The 14422-nt window shown below is 40.9% G+C and overlaps 1 protein-coding gene across 1 annotated transcript in view; it reads right to left on the bottom strand.

Annotated features, from left to right (window-relative positions):
• ARMH3 (armadillo like helical domain containing 3) overlaps nucleotides 1-14422 on the bottom strand; it is a gene marked incomplete at its 5' end in the record, with an annotated part of 115525 nt that overhangs the window by 89510 nt on the left and 11593 nt on the right. The window contains 5 exons of the mRNA XM_029085207.1: nucleotides 654-719; nucleotides 2080-2138; nucleotides 5975-6076; nucleotides 10837-10930; nucleotides 14182-14257. Coding sequence (XP_028941040.1) covers nucleotides 654-719; nucleotides 2080-2138; nucleotides 5975-6076; nucleotides 10837-10930; nucleotides 14182-14257 — 397 coding nt within the window. The remainder of the gene's footprint in view (nucleotides 1-653; nucleotides 720-2079; nucleotides 2139-5974; nucleotides 6077-10836; nucleotides 10931-14181; nucleotides 14258-14422) is intronic.

Below are 14422 nucleotides of genomic sequence, written 5' to 3'. Positions count from 1 at the left end.
AGCACCCTGGCAGTATGCTCACTATAAAGATGTTTTTTCTGTCCTGGATTAGTGACACTTTCAAGTGCTGTTTCACTGTCAGATGAGGTGGAACTTGCTAGTACCAAGTACAAAGACAGAATGCATCAAGCTAGGATAACTATCCAAGTCACTTGTAAATACAGAGCTTCATGAGCCAGGCAAGGACACTTCCTCCAGAGATACCTATAGAAAAAAGCTCTGGAAAAAATACTTTCCTCCTTGAAGGTGAGTCATCCCACCCAGGATGAAGCATAAGCCAAATTAGAGCACTCAGTAACTCCAGCTGGCTATTAATATATAACATGAGGGCTAATGCTTGCTGAAGATTAAGGCAGAACATTCTCTCTGCCACCGATTTCCTCAGAGACCTCACAATACACAGCTCCTCCCTAGCTACACAGGCCTCTGAATTCACTGACAGGGCAACCAGCTCTTTGTTCTTTGAAATAGAGTGAGATATTCTGAGAGTGATTTCAAAATCATTCCCCAACTACTGCATTTCTCACAGTATTTCCACATGCCTTAGCAGTCTAGGTTAGATGTCTACGACACAGTTTTCAACCCACAGGGACCCAAATCCTCTGTGTTCTCATCCCAAAGAGAAAACAGACCATCTGTATAAAAAGACTCACCATCCTGTGTAGGTTTACTCGAAAATTCATGTTGTCATCATGGAGAAAAGCATTAGCATACTGATCCTATTGAAAAGAGCAAGAAAAGGAGGGATATGAACAGTCAGCCAAGGGCCCAACATCTTCCACTTGCCTCTCAAATCACATGTGTTTCACTGTAAAACCCCCAACACATAACTATAAGGTTAAAAAGCCACTTGTCACCTCCTCTTGTCCCCACCCACGTGTCCAGTCACACAAAAGTGAACCCCTCCTGATCCCAATTCCACTTTAGTTAAAGCCTGCACTACTGCTTGTTTTGTTAGCAATTTATTTTCTGTTCTTCTCCTTTGCTCCTCCAAACTCAGGACTGTATGCACCCCAGTGTCAAGATTTTAACAAGTGCTATATAAAACATAAGGTGGTTCTCCAGCAGGCAAATTCCTGTGACTGTGTGGACAAAGGTTTATACCAGCATTCTGATGGACCCATCATGCCAGAAGTTACTGCAGTACTAGCAGGTAGGTTTATCAGCCATCCCACCCCTCAGGTAAAACTCATTCCAAGAACAGCTCTAAATCAAAGTGATTCCTCTAAATAATGTACAGCCATGTTGGGTAATAAATATACCTTATTTTAATGCCAGAACCAAAATATACCCTTCCTATGTAGAAACAGATTTTCTTAGCTTGTATTGTCTATGCATCCACCTGAAGAATGCAAGTGCCAAAAACATTTAATTATAAATATATGAAATGCAGATGATTAGCTTTCAGACTGCACCCTGCAGAAACATTACTTCAGAATTCTTACACTGGCTATCAACATCGCTGCTTTTTATTCTTTGTTAAGAAAGAAAGGTCTTTACTTGCAAGCAAGCAAAATGCAAATGCTGTGCCAACTCAATCACCATTCAGGATGTCAGTCAAGCCATTAGTACATACTTCCCATGGGACAGGAGCACGTTCAGCCAGGACTGCTGTGATACTGCTTTCTCACCCTACTACCAGATTTGCTACTTGCCTTGCTTGTAGGTACCTACAACCATGCAGCTTCCTTTCAGACTCATATCCTTCTTAGTCAGAAGGGATATGGCATTGCCCGTGTTTACCATTAACAGCACAGAGCTGAAAGCCATTAGCACATTACTCATCTAAAAGCCACATCACAAGGTCATTCAAAAGGTAAGAGAGAAAAGGCTTAGGTTCACTCCTTTCTCCATCCCTGGGAGCTGACTAACCCAAATAAGATGATCCAATTTTCAAGTTTTAAGTCAATTTTAGCAGTAGTGCATCAGCTTTATCAGCAAAATGTTAAGTGTCTGAGGTCCTCACTACTCATTACTGCTGCAGATCTCAGCTCCTGGTCAACAGGAGGCAAGGGATGTGCATGCAGGCAGAGCCCTGTAACACACCATCTGCTGAACAGTGTCACACAAGAAACCTACCTCTGCTATGCATGTCAGGATAATCAGGCACAGCTTGCCACTGTGTAGCCGATGCTCATCTGCAAAGAAGAAAAAACACGTCCTGCATGAGCCACTCAAGCCTAGCAATGCTGAAAAGAGAGATAGCTGTTGCCACAGGAGAAAAGCCTAGCCTTGGAGATTCTTCATACTCCTACTTCCTCCATGATAGCTAGTAGTCTAACTGCTCTCATTAAGCACTCCCCCTCCCACCTGACCACTAAATCCACCAATTTTTCACTAGTTTGTGCCAACAGCAAAGTTTCAGATTTGAACCTCCAACAGCACTGTAACTATCAGCAGGGCTTCTGTCTAATTCAGTTTTACTTCCACAGATACTCTTAATACCAAGATTAGTCCCTGTCTTTCTGTCGCAGCAGAGATGTGCTTTCCCCTCTCTTAGACAAGATGGAAAGAAAAAGATAACCTTTGCTGTAGGCTATGAAACAAGCAGCAAAGCTTTAGTAGATGCACAGCACAGTGTAGCAGAATGACTCCTGACATTATGCTCAAGGTCCTGAGTTTTAACCCCAGTACTTAGAGACATGACCTAGTTTGCTCTGTGCAAAATTGTGAAAGAAGGAAGTTTGCAAAGACTTAGCATTTTAAGCCAAAGGAGTTCCACTCTGATCATGTTCCACAACTTGTTACTCACAACTTCAAGCAGCTTTTGCTCTGAATAACGATCGGAGGGTTAAAAGACTCACAGAGAAGGACTAAGGCAGAAAAACACAATTTTTATTTGAATTACTTAAAACTCTTCTCTCTCAATTTTAATCTTGAAATACCAAAAAAACAAGGTACATACAGTCAAGGTACATACATCCATAAGTCATAACTTAGGATGGAAGAAAACTCTGGTCCAATCCTTGCTCAAAGCAGGGCCAGCTAAATCAGGTTGTTCAAGGCATTCTCCAATCAAGCTCATTCAAAAAAATCTTTGTTCTGAAAAACAAACCACTACACACCCCCAAAACCACAAAAACAAACAAAAAACAACCACAACAACATATCTATAACTGAATTCTGAAGTAACTTAAAACTGCACACTCCTGAGACCTCCAACAGCTTCTCTAAAGCATAAGACTACTAAACATGCCATCCCAGACATCTGCTTTAGAGTCAAACTTGGAGGAGAGGGAAATCTGAAACAGTCAGACCACTTTCATATAAATTAGAAGACAGCATCAGCCAAACTCCATGCATCTTCACAGGTCAGTTTTACAAACGCTTTGCTAGTTAGTGTGAATATGGTAATCTATAAACACAGAATGGGCTTAGCTGGCTGTTCTGTCTAGTTTGATGCCTCTTTTCTTTTCTTTTCTTTTCTTTTCTGTTCTGTTCTGCTGAGGGACAGATATTTACTAACAAGATGTGCCCTGAAGTGTACTGATTTCATCTTGCTGCACTGAGTCAGATGAAGAGGCATTTTGGAACAGGAGATTTACAAGTTCCTCCTATGTCTCCTTATCTCAGCTAAAATGTTTAAGTGAAAAGTTTTCTACTCCAGCAAAGCAGGAGGAATGGCCTCAGTGAACTCCAGTACACTGGAGCCTTGTTATTTTCTGTTCATAAGACCTCCCTGTATATTTCTGTAGGTGCTGCTACCACTTCTCTCTCTGGGGATCATGCTGTAAAGGCTCCTGTTTCACACCAAGTATTCTGCCTCCAGCCAATGTGTTGTGAACATCGTGCCATTTTCAGCAGTTATGGGGCAGCTATGCAGGCAGTTACTCGCACAGACACTTCCTACTTTCACAGCATCCTTCATTAAAGGAACAAAACTGACCACTTCCTATGAGGAGGTATAGCACTATGTATCCTGGTTTTATAGATGGGCAAAAATAATGCAGAGTTTTTGTTTCTCCCAAGGCAGCTGCCTCTGACTGACACAAGAGAAAACAAAAGGAGGATCTAGCAAACACAATCTATTAAATTATGCTCTCTGGGACAGGACCAAAACAACTGTCTAGTCCTGGATGTGGAACAAACCAGCCTCCCCTCTAAATGTTCCCACCTGTCTCAAGACATGTGGACTAAATTAGAGTTATTAATTTTTCTCTTGTTGCTACACTGGTGTCACATGCTTGGTTTTACACAAGAAGAAAAAAAGCTAGGCAGGGCCCTATCTATCATCAAAATATAAGGACAGGAAAATACCCGCTGGAATTAATAAGCACCACTTTGGAAGACACACTTTTTTAAAATGATCAGCCAGTGGAGCTCATTGCCACATACTACCATTGCTGGCAAGGAGATTAAGTCTGTAAGGCACACAAATTTCAAATGTTATACAAACCAGAACCAAAGTAAAGAAACAAACATCAACTCCTGCCTCATACTGGAATAAACTCATCTCTTGCTGGCTTGTTTAGTAAGGAATCCTCTCCATCAGATTTCACTCCATCTGAAACTAATCCAGTTTGGCAGCTCCTGAGGCCCTGTGCAGACTTTCCATATTACAGTGACTAGGAAGCGCAGAAGTTAAATGGAAAAACATAAAATTGTTCCATCAGAGACTTGGATCAGCAAGAGAGACCCTGAGAAAAACAAATGAGAATGATGAGAGAGCTGGTAAGCCCTCCTCATGTGTGCAATCTATAAGAAATGACTGAGCAAAGATTGAGATGTTTTTGCTTAAAGACAAAAGCAAGAGGAAACATGAAAGCAGACTTCAAATATATAAGGGCTGTCACAAAGAAGAAATAAATAATCCATTCTCAGTACCTATCTTGGAGAAGATAACTAGTAATTAATTTAAATCACAGCAAAGAGTTTAGGACGTACATGAAGCTTTCTCACAACAAGGGTAGTTAAACACTAAAATGGATAGTCTAAAAACGATGCTCCATTATTAGAGTGTCTTTATCCAACCTGTTAGCAACATCTCTGAGAAAAGATACAGATAAACCTGAATCTGTTTCGGTTTTGAGGGGTGTGCTAGATATTTACAGGAAGTCCCTTTTGGTCCTAATTTCAATTATCCACTTTTTCCTACACTAGCTTGCATACTGAACAAGAACAAGACAGCCAGGTACAATTTCACTACAAGCTAGTAGGTAGAAGGAAACTCTCCTGCCTGTTCCCTTATAGCATCAAGCATTGAAGTTCAATAATTGATGTATCATAGCTCTGCAGCTATCTCCCTATTTCTGTTCTGTTGTTACATCTAACTTAGCAGCAAAAGTTGGTAATGGGCTGAAACAGGGTACAAAGATGACTTGTTAAATTTACACTGTGTTCCTTCCTGTACAACCACTGGCCAAAACAGCACCCTTGGGTACCCTGAGCCAGAGACAAAGCAATACTTCAACTCCAGCAAGCTGAAATTAACCCCTACAAAACTATCAGGAGAAACAAAAGCAAAATATGGAAATATATTTTGTCAAGCAAATTACTGCCAGTACATCATAAGTCACTGCTGTCCTCTTTATAATTAAAGAGCCACCTGTTTAACCAGCAAGTACCAAAGGACAAAGGAAATATTTGCTCCTAATGCTGAGCTTTGTCTCCTGTGTCACCTTCTAAAAGTTCTTAAAAATACAGTTTGCTGGTATGTGACTTCGTCTCTCTGACAGACAGCTGGGAATCAGGTATGCTTACACCTCCTGTGCAGACACATGCTTGGTTATTAGGTACTATTATTATTATTACATTCTTTCCATATTTTATTTCTCTCCTGTCAGCATTAGGTCTCATAACTTTTATCTTGTAATAAGAAATCATTTCCTTTTCTCAAAAGGTGGAATTTTCAGTCCCTCTAAAGAGACGCCAGTTAACTTCTATTTCTGGAGTCACTAGACAAGTTCTTATGCCCTCCTGACTTCAAGAAGCAATGCTTCCTGCATTCACAGCTGCATCAAGAGAATTTATTTACCTTTTGTGTCCTGCATCACAATCGAGCTGTACTTCAAGAAGGTTATCAGCAGGTTGCTAGTTTGCACATCAGCATCCAAAGGCAGCTCTGCAGAGCTTATAACTGGAACAAAGCAGATAAGACACATTTACCCTCCACAAACACAAGAGAACCAAGTCACAGATTCACAGATCTTGGGTAGGATCAGGTTATTTGCAGGATCACCTGACCACCTCCTCCTTCATGACCACCCAGCAAACTTCTTTTGAAGACTGGTACCACTCTCCCAGAGACCATTTCTCTTGCTCTAAGTATAGGTTGTGGTACCCAGGAAAGTGACACCCTTCTTTGCCCTGACCTCCCCTCGCACCCTGAGGGAGATCAGTCTGCTGGTTTAGCACTCATCAATATTACCAACTTAGGGAGCTCAAGATATTCTCACTGATATCCAATTAATTCTTACAACCAACACAGCTAATATTCACATCATTCTCAGTTTGGAAAGAAACATGCCCAGCAAAGACCCTTCTCAGTTTCAGCAATTTTGGAATTTCAGTTCCAAAAAGTCTACATCAATTTAATTCTTCCCTCCCAGCAACAGCCTCTCTTGCAGAAGCATCTCACAAGATAATAATGTAACAATTATTGCATGACCAAAATGGTAGAAAAGAGAGGTAGGAAGAGCAGCTTTATAAAAATCAAGAAGCAACAGCAATCATAGCTTGTGACAGAGAAACCACAACACAGCAGGGAGCAGAAATGTACTTTCCATACCTGCAGCACAAGAGCTGTTTGTTGCCATTTCTCTGGGAAACACTCCTTGTTACCACCAGCTGGACTTTTGACACCTTAACACTGGACATGGTCTGCCTTAGATTTTACAAGAAGCTGTCTTAATTACTCAGCTAATTGCACAACGTGCCTCCTGCTCACTCCCCAAGTACCATATGAAGAACTGAGTTTATGATCTGTCAAACCTCTACCATGTGACTGAGCCACATTTTTCCTGATGACTGAGCTATTCTCAGCTTTTCATTCAGAAAAGCTTTATGAGAAATACTGAAGGGGAGAGAAAGATAAGTGGTGAAAATGCAGCATGCATTTACCTGCAGATCCTGCCAGATCAGTGTGATATCGTTTAAGATACATTAGCTCAGGAAAAAACCAAAACAAAATTGATGGAGCTAGTCTAGGAGGACTTCAGTAAAGCATTTAATACAGTTCTGTATGAAAAATTAAGGGTAAAGCAGATAGGTGGGAACCAATACAGAAATTTAAAATATATCAGAGACCTGGCAAAGCAGAAACAATTGGAGAAATTATTCGTCTGGGAAGAAGTTACTACTTGAATTCCTTAGGTATCCATTTAGGGAATAGTTTTCTTTTTTCTGAGTGACCTGGGCAGAAGAAACAGTTGCTTGCTAATGCATCTGCTAATGGTAGGGTTGGTAAATGTAAACACAGAGGAATATCAGACTGCGCAAAAAGAACGGGATAAAAACAAGGACCAGATAATACATCCAAGATGAAATTCAACAATGCAAGCCATAAATTCAGGAATTCAGAGATTTATTTCCATGGCAAGTTGAGAGCTCATCAGCTGCAAACAAAATGCTGTGATACCATGGTACATTGTCAGATCACGAGATGACAAGCTACCAACACAAAGCACTGAAGAGTGTGGTCCTACAACATATCCAGAAATGCACTTCCAGCAGAGAGAGGAACACAGTAATGCCCTGCACAAGGTTCTGGTGAGACCTTGTCTTGAACATTGTGCATAATTATGCAGATCCCATATTCAAAGAGGATGAGTTCATACTTGAACAGGTTTAGAGAAATGCTAGTAGGTTGATCAGAGGAACAGAGTGCTGCTGTTATGAGACAGCAAAATACACAGGCAAGCAACCCAACATATGAAAAAGAGCTGTGCTACAAAGTAAGGTTAACATCATGATAAATGTGTATAAATGGACAAGAACTGCCTCCCAACAGGAATTATTGAGAAACAAACTTAACAAATTAAGATAGAGTTTGATAAATGTAAGGAATGCTATGATATGTGCCTGTAACCACAAGCCACTAGATTCAAGGAGTCAAGGGGATCTTTTCCAGATCCACGTGTCTGTCCTGACATGACAGTAACAATACTGTTCTGGCTGCCTAGGAGCTCAAACTCACAGGTTTTTCACATGCAGGAGGTCATAGGTGGCTTGAATTACGATTGCCAGAAGGCTCTAACTCTTCTCAAGCCATAAAGATGGTGTAAGATAGGGCTCCCTTTGCACTGGAGATAGATCTGCAGACCACTAGGAAACACATCTTAAGAACTAAATTATCTCTTCTCCATTTATCCTCAGGAATGCTCAAGGCTTTTCTTACTCTTGAGGAAAGAAAAAGTTATTTATGATTAGATTGGACCTTGAAAGAAGTAACAAATTACTCACATCTGATTTTTGGATGGATATGTTTGGGACTCTGAGGGGAAGTGATCTGATCATGTATGCAACTGTATTTCGGTTCAGAGGAAAGTCTGCTTTAACAAACAATGCCTCCTATGACTCAGGCTTTATATCTCAACCCTGTAACGAGGCAAGTAAGGCTTCTTTACCTCTAGAACTGGAGCAAGCACAGGCACAGAAGGGGGAAGGAGGCAAACCAACAGCAAAATGCAAGATTCTTTAAACTGAGCACTGAGAGGCCCAGAGCACAGCAGAGGTTCTCATGGAGCTCAGGATTATACAATCATCTTGAATACAAAATTGTAGCCTTTGGAAACAACGGGCCAAACAGATCAATGTAACCTCACTGTTCAGAATCACATCATAGAAATTATAATGGGGCTTTTAGCTTCTAAAGGCTGCACATCCCCAAGCATGAGCTGTTTTAGTCCATTCAGTCTTGGAGCTCTGGGGCTCCTGACATGCTGCTAACGTACCCAGTCTGTTGGTAAAGTCTACGCAATGAGTGGAAGCTTTTTCACCCCCAATATTATGAATAGCTCAAAGATTTAGCTAAAAGTCTGAAAAATGTATTTATATCCCCAGTGGGTCCTTCTGGAGCTGTTACAATGAACGCAGTGAATGAATATTTAACAACAGTAAGCAAACTGACATTTAGATAACTATGGTGACAGGCACACTTGATTTACATATTATGGATCAACAGTTTCTAGCAAAAGTCTAATTTAAAAAAAAAAAAAAAAGAAATCACTTTGAAGAACACATCACTGCTTATCGGGGTTCATGCCACAGACCTTAATTTTTTTTAACGCACATTTTGAAACTTTAATAGGTCTTAATTCACACCATAGTCTAACAGACAGAGAATATGAACCCATTTTTAATCCCAGTCAGCATAAAAAGAGCACCTGAAACCTATACATGGATTTCTACATGTTGCTGTAACTTGAAAATAGCTCAACTACACTTCTTCTTTTTTTTTTAAATGCAGGAAAAAGAAGAAAGCAATCTTTCCATTCCAAAGGCAAAAAACTCCTTGCTAACTCTCAGCCACAGACAAATTTTACAACCAAGTTGCAAGATCTTAGAAATCAAGGAAAATTCTGACATACCTTTAAAATACCAGCAATACTACAGCACCACCAAACTAAACCAAGCCAAGGTCCTCAAAGAAAAAAAATTGTCACTGAAAGTAGGGATCAGCAAGGTGACAGCAAACAGAAATAAAGAATGCTTCCCAATGTAATTGCTGTACATTAAGATCAGCTCCTCTCCTTAAACTTTGTAACCCTACAAGCAGCAAGAAGACTCAAGCTTCACAAGTTCCCTGTCTCTGCTGAAAGCAGGATGGACTTTTTGTTTTTCTTTTGTTTCTTGATAAATTAAAAAAAGAGAGTACAAGCAAGGTGTAGATGTAGGTAAGCATAAATCCTGTCAGTTGTAATCTGGTGTGCAGGCGGATACATTTGCAATGAACACATTGAACAGAAGCCCACAAAATGCCTGTCCCTCTACATTTCATGTTATATGCACAGGCAGACTTGAGACATAGGGGGCTTTTTAACTGAAGCTTTTGATATCCATGGTAACCAGACAGAATTCATCCACAAGGAGGATCATCCTTAACTAGGATATCAAATGACCTGAATAGCTGACAGAACTGAGTAACCCAGGCTGCTTTTCCCCAGAAATATTTCCAAACTGTGCTCTAATCAAACTGATTCTGTTCCTTCATTAAACACTTTCTTCAGATCGAGAGGATGCCATTAAAATACATGACAACAACCATTTGATTTCTTCTTTTAAACTAGGCTGTATCTATCCATACCTTAAACAAAAAGGGTTTTATTTTAGATTATTTCAAAACGTATTTATGTGGACATGTAACATCTCATTTAGAAGAAAGATTTCAGGGCAAGCAGTCATTTTACAAAGCCTATCAAAGAAAAGACAGCAAGAGGGAGGAATACCTCCACACCCAGGCTGGATTCAAATCCCCATTAATTCAAAGCTAGAGACAAGTGCATTCATTAATGACAAGCAGAAATCCACCGCAATTCTCTGTACATCTGTCCCAATGACAACTAATCCCAGGCAAAGAACCTGACACTAGAAATATTCCTAAGTAAAAGACTACAGAGAATAACTAATGGACTGGGTATATCTTCATGGAGGTACTGGGACAGTACTGCTTTCAGAAGGAATATCAGCATAATTTCATTGAGCAATATACAAGGCAAAACAGAAATAAATTCAAATCAAGGAATCTTGCTCATGTTTAGTCAGGCAAGTCACTCCAGGAAGAGACCATCAGGTTACATCTGCTCCAGACAGATCTCATTTAGTTGCTATCTTAACAAAATGCTTTGTGTTTTACAGTTTTTAATTGTTTTTTCCCTGGGAGATCATTACATTTCTTACCATCTGAAGAGGGTGGGGTGGTTCCAAGTGGAGTAACAGGTGTTGTTGGAATTGGGCTTGTTGGTGTTGTCATCAGTCCCATTTCAGGATGGCTCTAACAGGAAACACAAATGCCCAGACATACACAGGTCAATAGCTTCCCTAGGCTCTAGTCATACAGATCACTACTTGTACTGTTCCACACTCTCACATGATGCACACGAGTAATGCAGTCTCAGGAAACTTCAATCTCTCCTCCAAAAAGCAAGGCTATGCTTCCTGACCTTGGTCATCTAACAATTAATCTGTACATCAATTTCTTTACTCCACAAAACATAAAAATACATCAGGCAGTGGTGGCTGTCCCCAGCAGACAGATAACATGCCCTTCCTCAGTGTAGAATGGGAAAGGTATGCAGAAGCCTACAATGTTTATAGCTTCCAATGCCACCCAAAACAAACCAAGAGTGTGCACTTGAAGTCTTCCTCCAAGATCCTTTTGTTCCTCTTTTTAAAAGCAAATTCTCCTCACTCCTGCCCTCCACCTACTCATATTCAAAGATGATGGCAATTTATTACTCCCCTGTCTTACTATAAAGCCCAGGCATTGCAGGAAAAGAGTGCATAACATAAATAACACTATCATTATCGATCCTCTCAGCTTCCATCAGTCGGTTACTCTCCCTATTTCAACTTTGCCAATAGCTGCCTGCCTAATTACCGCTTTGACTTCGCTCTCTGTAAGCCTCCAGAGCTATCCACGCTGGTGAGACTGTAGGCAATCTGCCACGCTATTTTAAGTCTGGCTGCCAAGCAAAGTGTCCATTTCATAGGCCAAGTTTTACATAGATGTATCATCTACCTTAATAAATCAACACTATTTCAAAATAAAAGAAAGTGATACAGAAACACCGATTTGACATTAGTTCCATAGGATTTTCACGTTAAACATCTCATCTAACGAGCAGCTATAAACACATGTATTTTATGTGAAGCACGGACACACATACTACAATTCAAAGACAATTTTAAATCATTACAGATACTGATTTAAACTTTAAAATACATTTTTCCATTGAAAATCTTATGTAAAACAGGTTTGCTTTCATAGATCTTGCTATGGTGTTTACCTTTCTTTTCCCCAAACACCAACTGTCAGTTGAGAGATAATAGTGCCACCTAGCAACAAAAACTGAGGACCAACAAGCTGGTAAATATATCAAAACCTTAGCACTTCAGGCAACAAGACAACTGTATCCCTGCTCTTCCTATGTGTCCCCACAGCAACAGGTAGTCATTCATGCAGTCCCTAGCCATGGACACCAACTTAGGCATCCAAAGCATCCATCAGCTTTGTATGGGGTCTGACTGGGATGGAGTTAATTTTCCCCACAGCAGCCCTCAGAGCGCTGTGTTTGTATTAGTAGCTAGAAAGGTGTTGGTAACACACCAGTGTTTCCGTTACTGCTGAGCAGTGCTGTCTCTCCAACATTTCCCCCTGCAGTAGGCTGGGAGTGGGGAAGGTCTTGGGAGGGGACACAGCCAAGACAGCTGACCCAAACTGACCAAAGGGATATTCCATACCATATGATGTCTGCTCAGAAATAAAAGTAAGGGGAACAGAGGGGGCAGGGGGGGCATTCATTATTTACATTTATCCTCTGGGGTAACCACTAAGCATACTGAAGCCCTGCTTCCCAGGAAGTGGCCAAACATTGCCTGCTGATGGGAAGCAGAGAATAAATATTTTGTTGTTTTGCTTTGTTTCTATTAAACTGCCTTTTGTCTCAACACACACATTTGGGGGTTTTTTTGTTCCATCTTATTTTCTCCCCTCTACATCCTGCTGAGGAGTGGGGTGATAGAGAGGCTTGGTGGGCACCTGGCATTCAGGCAAAGTCAACCCATCACAAGCTTTTATGAGTTTTTTTTCAAAGGACAGCATGACCTACCTTGCCCTCTCTTAAATGAAGGATTACAGACAATCCACCCAAGAAGATCAGGTCTCCACTTCAATTAAACCCACTGACCAGTGGCCACTTCAGCTATCGCTTTCACAAATAACTAGTTTATCCTTTTATATTTAAGAGCTTTTACTCTAGCTGCTCTTTTCCTGCCCTACTCTTTTCCCTGCAAAAGGCCTCTCTTCCCTCAGGGATATATCCTGACCATAGAAAGGCCTGAGTTGGTATCACACAGAACTGAAAGAGCAGAAATCTCTCACAAGTGGTAGGAATGAATAACCTGGGAAAAGAGAGACAGGAAACCTCAGCAAATTAACCACCCATGGAAGAGAAGCTTTCTTCAGAGGCAGTAGATCTGCCTATCAGATCTCTTCCAGCATGACTACTGTCAGGAGTCTGCAAAGGTCTCCTCTGCCATGCCAAGCGTCTAGCCTGTGATGTATGGCTGCACTCTGAGGACCTGAAACAACTGGGGAAAGGTGTTAACTGTTTTTTTGATGTCATTTTTCTCACAGGTTACCAGCAGTACTTACAAACCAAAATTAAAAGCCTAAACCTGAAGGTTTTCCTAAACACATCAGGCTATCCTTCCAGCCAGCCACGGCTGGATGACCAGATCAGACAGACTTGTTATCTGTCTCACAGCAATAGTTGCCTTTGCAAACTCACACAGTGTATAGAAAAGCATCCAGAGGTTTGTGATCAGAGGGATGGAGCAGCCCACTCCTCAGAAGGCTGCCAGAGCTGTTTCTTCACCATAAAGAGCACAAGGAGGAGTGCTATGCTTGCTCCAGCGACTGTGTCCCAAGCAAAAAGGGTTGGACTCTCCAAGGAAATTTGAACACAAAATAGTATTTAAAACAACAGTCATCACATGTCAGTTAGTCCCTAAGCAAAGGATACCCAAACAGACAACAATATGTAGTCTATGCACACCCAGACAGGACAATTCATCCAACTTTACAGCTGGATCAGCCTCTTTCTCTTAACCCTAACTTAACAAGAGCATGAATTGCTCTGATAGCTGCAGCAATCTTATCCCTACCAGTCCACGCATTCCATCCTCCCCCTAAAGGCAGCAGCAATAGGGCACAGAAGGCACTCCACACAGCCCTTCCCATTCAGTGGGAAAAATGGCTCATTCCAACACCAGCCTTCAAAACTGCACTCATTTTCTGGCAAGGCAGGAAGCATTTCCTGAAAGTATAATAAACCCAGGCCCTGGTCTGCTTCTGATCTTTCATGCCCATCTACACTTATGACGAGTATGCAAGGGAAGAAAAAAAAAAAAAAAAAAGAAAAAACCAAACCAGCTACATATTTTCACCAACTCTATTTCTGACTCTCTAATTTCAAAGACATCCACTACAAAGAAGTGGGCAAACATCACACTGAAACTCACTTGTGCCAGAACTGTGATGAAATTTCGGTTTAAGTGAACAGCTTCATAGAGGGCCAGAAGAATTGCTTCATTAGTTCTGTAGAAAGGATACACACAAAAGCACAGTTAGTCCAGTGTTAACATCAGATGAGAATCCCAAGAGTAAAGTTTTCTTCAGAAGCATGGCCCATCGGAAAGAAGATTTCTTTTTTTTACATACTATATAAAACTCCACCTCTGCAATCCAGTTGCTCTTCCTATT

The sequence above is a fragment of the Antrostomus carolinensis genome, unplaced genomic scaffold (genome assembly GCF_000700745.2).
Source record: "Antrostomus carolinensis isolate BGI_N321 unplaced genomic scaffold, ASM70074v2 scaffold23185, whole genome shotgun sequence".
NCBI lineage: Eukaryota > Metazoa > Chordata > Aves > Caprimulgiformes > Caprimulgidae > Antrostomus > Antrostomus carolinensis.
This window is presented reverse-complemented; position numbering and strand designations above follow the sequence as displayed.